This window comes from Camelina sativa, chromosome 5 (genome assembly GCF_000633955.1).
Source record: "Camelina sativa cultivar DH55 chromosome 5, Cs, whole genome shotgun sequence".
NCBI classification, from domain to species: Eukaryota; Viridiplantae; Streptophyta; class Magnoliopsida; order Brassicales; family Brassicaceae; genus Camelina; species Camelina sativa.
The window spans coordinates 14240538-14244530 of record NC_025689.1 but is presented as its reverse complement, the minus strand read 5'-3'; the positions used below and the strand labels follow the sequence as shown (position 1 = coordinate 14244530).

The 3993-nt window shown below is 31.3% G+C and overlaps 1 protein-coding gene across 1 annotated transcript; it reads right to left on the bottom strand.

The window, feature by feature from the left end:
- On the bottom strand, positions 1819-3569 carry LOC104786860 (dof zinc finger protein DOF2.1). Its single transcript, XM_010512313.2, has 2 exons — positions 3385-3569; positions 1819-2948 (listed from the first exon to the last, which is right to left on the bottom strand). The coding sequence occupies exons 1-2, from the start codon at positions 3397-3399 to the stop codon at positions 2100-2102; spliced, it is 864 nt and encodes a 287-aa protein (XP_010510615.1). The 5' UTR covers positions 3400-3569; the 3' UTR covers positions 1819-2099.

The window sequence follows — 3993 nt, the reverse complement described above, 5'->3', positions numbered from 1 at the left end:
GAACACTTATTTTGGGTATTGGTATTTTTCTTTTTGTCAAACATATTGTTGGGTATTTTTTTTACACTTTAATGGTAAAAAAAAAAAAAGATTCCCACCATTTTATTAACCGAACACATCTTCAACTTTTCTTGACGAAGCCGTTTCGATCTCGATGATAGTCAACCAAACATATTTAACGTTGTTACCAAGTGTTTAAAAATCCATTTAAGTGAAATAATCTTTTATAGAAGGGAGTCAAATCCTCAATTTCAACCAAAATCCCCAAATTCGAACTCAATCCTAAACTGATTATGGAATGTATATTATATGAGCAACCCTTTATAATCTATTTGATAAATTAACCGTTATCCGTAGTAAAGAAAACATGTTATGAGGTTAAACCGTTGTCCAGACTCCAGAATAACTAACATTTAGTAATGGTATCATAAATTTAATTTGTTATTTTCTTAAATACCATTTTATGTTACCTTGGAGGCTTGGAATGTAAATGCAGTGCCGGCTTAACTAGGTGGGCGGGCAATGCGACCGCCCCGGGTACATAAATTAAAGGGACATATACGTATAAGAAAAAAGACACAAAAAAAAAAATTGTAAGTTAAAGAGGCACAAAAAAAAATTTGTAAGTTAAAAAGGCACAAAAAAAAATTTATAAGTTAGAAAAGGGCAGAAAAAGAAACAAAGAGAACCAAAAAAATAATTAGTAAGTTTTTCTATAGCTTAAGGAGCATTTTTTTTAGTTTGTCCAGTGACATGTAATATGTTTAAGCCGGCACTGTGTAAATGCTCTTCAATTTAAAAACAAAACATGTTAATGTTTTTTATTAAAAACAAAAAAAACATGTTGATCTTTATAAAAAAACATGTTAAACTAAGTTTTTTTTTTTTTTTTAATTTTTTTTTTTACGTAAACAAGTTATATTTATGTTTGTCCACAAAAAAAAAAAGAGTTAGATTTTGATTTCCGACGTGACACATATCATATCCAAACATATTTCTAAATTTGTTTGACAAAATCGATTTGGCTATTAAAATTTTAAAACAAAACATACGGCTCCATGCCTCGTACCAATTTTGACCCTTTTGTCGGTAGGCAACAACCTACACATCCATAATTTTATAGTATATATTTATCATACCTAATTTCAAACTCGGAAATTGTATACAACAGTAAGGGTTATTTTAAATTTTAGACCCTACAGAGAATGTATATTTCAAACTAGGAAAATGTAATTTACTACATCTATGTAGACTTGTTAAATTTTAGTGCCATAGGTAGTCACGCTCAAATCTCTGTGTTAGATTTGATTCTGTACAAGAGATTTTTAAGAAACGATTATAAAAACCCTCCAATATGGCCGTATCATCAACCAATTATATTCTAATCAATTAATAATAATTAACGTATGCTCAGAACCCCTAACTTATTTGCTACTAATAAATAAATAAAATAAAATAACTAGTAGTAGTGTCCAAATATCTACCTGCAAAATATGAAGCAATCATGACAGAATATCTTGAAACTCACCACTCACATTTCGAAACCCGATGTTTTTTTTTTTTTTGGCTCTGACAACAACCAGTTGAATGTTGATGGACAACATGTTAACCTAATCAATAACTATGTTGATAGAAAAGTTCTTTAAAACTATATACCAATTGATATATTTCTATCAAATATGTCGAACCCTAAATCATACTATAACAAGAGTGGATATGTCGCTCACTTTTTACAGTGATGATGTTTTAAACAGTTTTGAATCCAGTCATGCTGATTCTTCGACACAAAAAGTATTATCATATCATCATAACCAAATAAACGGATAATGAAAATATTACAGAGTAACAAATAATTAACCAACCCATCCACCATTAAATTACAAATTAAAACACAAAAGAAGAAAATATTTTTGTTTTCGAAAGAAGAGAATTCTAAGGTCTTTTGTCTCAACCAAGAAAATTGGGAAACGAAAAAAAGATGGAAACCCTAGAAATTATAAGAAAAACCAAACATCCCCATATTAGTGAAAGTGGTATACAAACAAGTGATGAGATAAACTTTAATATAGAGTAATATTATTTATTTATTAATGATCTTTCTAGACCAAAGGAGCGTTGAGTAAACCATTATTATTCCAAGATGAAGCCAACCCATTCCAGCTTTCCCTTCCGGGATCAATCTCCGGTACAACTCCGGCAGAGTCACCGGTCATCTGCCATGGAAATCCCCATAAGACCTTGCTAGGACTCTCTGAGATATTGTTGTTATTGCCCACGCTCTCTTGCTTTCTCTCGTTTCCTTCCAAAGAAATCCCCAATGTAGAAGCCATCTTGATATCACTTTGATGATTGTTACCATTTCCGGACATAAACCCATAACACAAACTATGGTTGAAATTACCATTTTGTCCTCCAAAGATCCCTGCATCATTGGCTGAGTTTCCATAAATAGAAAGATCGCCTCCAAAACCAAAAGAAGGCGTAGTAGCCTGAGATGATGAATGATGCTTTTGAAGAGTAGCGAAAGCGAGGTTGAGATCAATGGAGTCGTAACCAAAAGATGATTGTGGCATTCCCGTGATCAAAGGATTATTATGAAGAGGATCATTATGGAAATTAATAGACTTATTGTTGTTGTTCTTGGAGAAAGATGATGATCGTTTGTTTCGACGGCAACCACCACCGACGGGGACGTTACGGAGTGTACCGCCTTTAGTCCAATATCTCCGACAAGATTTGCAGAAGTAACGAGGTTGAGAGAGACTATAGTTGTTGTAGTAACAAAACTTTGTGTTTGGAGATTCACATCTTGGACAGCTTTGAGCTTCACCTCCTAATTCTCCTCTTGATCCTTTCTTCTTCATCTCTTCTTCCATTTTCTTATTGTTATTGTTGTTTCCTTTTGTTGAGCTTACCAATATGGTTTCCAAAGTCTCGTTTGAGATTTCCTGCACAATCAAACAAATTTCATTAAATTGTGCTGACGAGTAAAATCATGACGGTTACTTTATATAACGGATTAGCCGTACGTGGCGTCGATTCTTTTACCGACAACAATTCTTTGTAAAATCATCTTGTCTACAAGAAGACGTTTTTATTTAAAAAAAAAAAGGGGTTTGAGATAAGAGTAAGCTAATCAAGTTAACACATCATTAAATTGCTAACAGGTATAGTTCTTGATTCATTATGTTTTGTTTGTGATGAGCATAAGTTTTAAAAAATTCTCAAAGGGTTTTAAGTGTTTTTTTACTTCGGTAGATGAAATTAAGAACTTTTTTTTTTTTTTTTTTTTTGAACAAAATGAAATTAAGAACTAAGAGCTCAAAATTGTAAACAAAAAAAAAAGTGTTTAAAGTTTTTACAAATTAAAGAACAATGAATTACCTGTTGAGGATCCATCCATGCAACAAAGGATAGAAGCAAGTCAGCAACGATTACGTAGTTATATAGTAATACTAAGCAATTATGGTTGATATTTTTGCTCGAACTCCAAAAGAACAAGGAAACTAGAGAGAGGGAGAGAAAGAAAGAGAGTTTGGAGAAAAGTGGTGAGCAAGAGATGAATAGAGAAGAAGAGCACGGTTCTTAATATATAAAGCAAAATAGATAAAGTCTGTCCTTTTAAAATATATGGGTTTTTTTCATAATTCAAATTATTTCTTAATTGTAGCTACTTGTTGTTGTATTTTTTAATAATTATTTTGATATTCACATGTCAGTCGGGAAATGTTTTACAAAAGTCTTCAACTTATATGTTAATTAACTTAAACTTTTGCTCGATAAACCTTTCTTTTTGTTGTGCAAAGTGCAAACTTAGAATTTTAACTTTATTTGTTACATATATTTAAACTAGAACCGTAAGGAGTCTTCTTCTTATTTTATTTTCCTTTTTTTCTAAGACATTTATTTCGATAAATTATCTGTTTAACCAAAAAAGATCTAGAATACGTAAAAATAAAAAGAAATGAAGTAGACAATAGTGATGCTACAAAT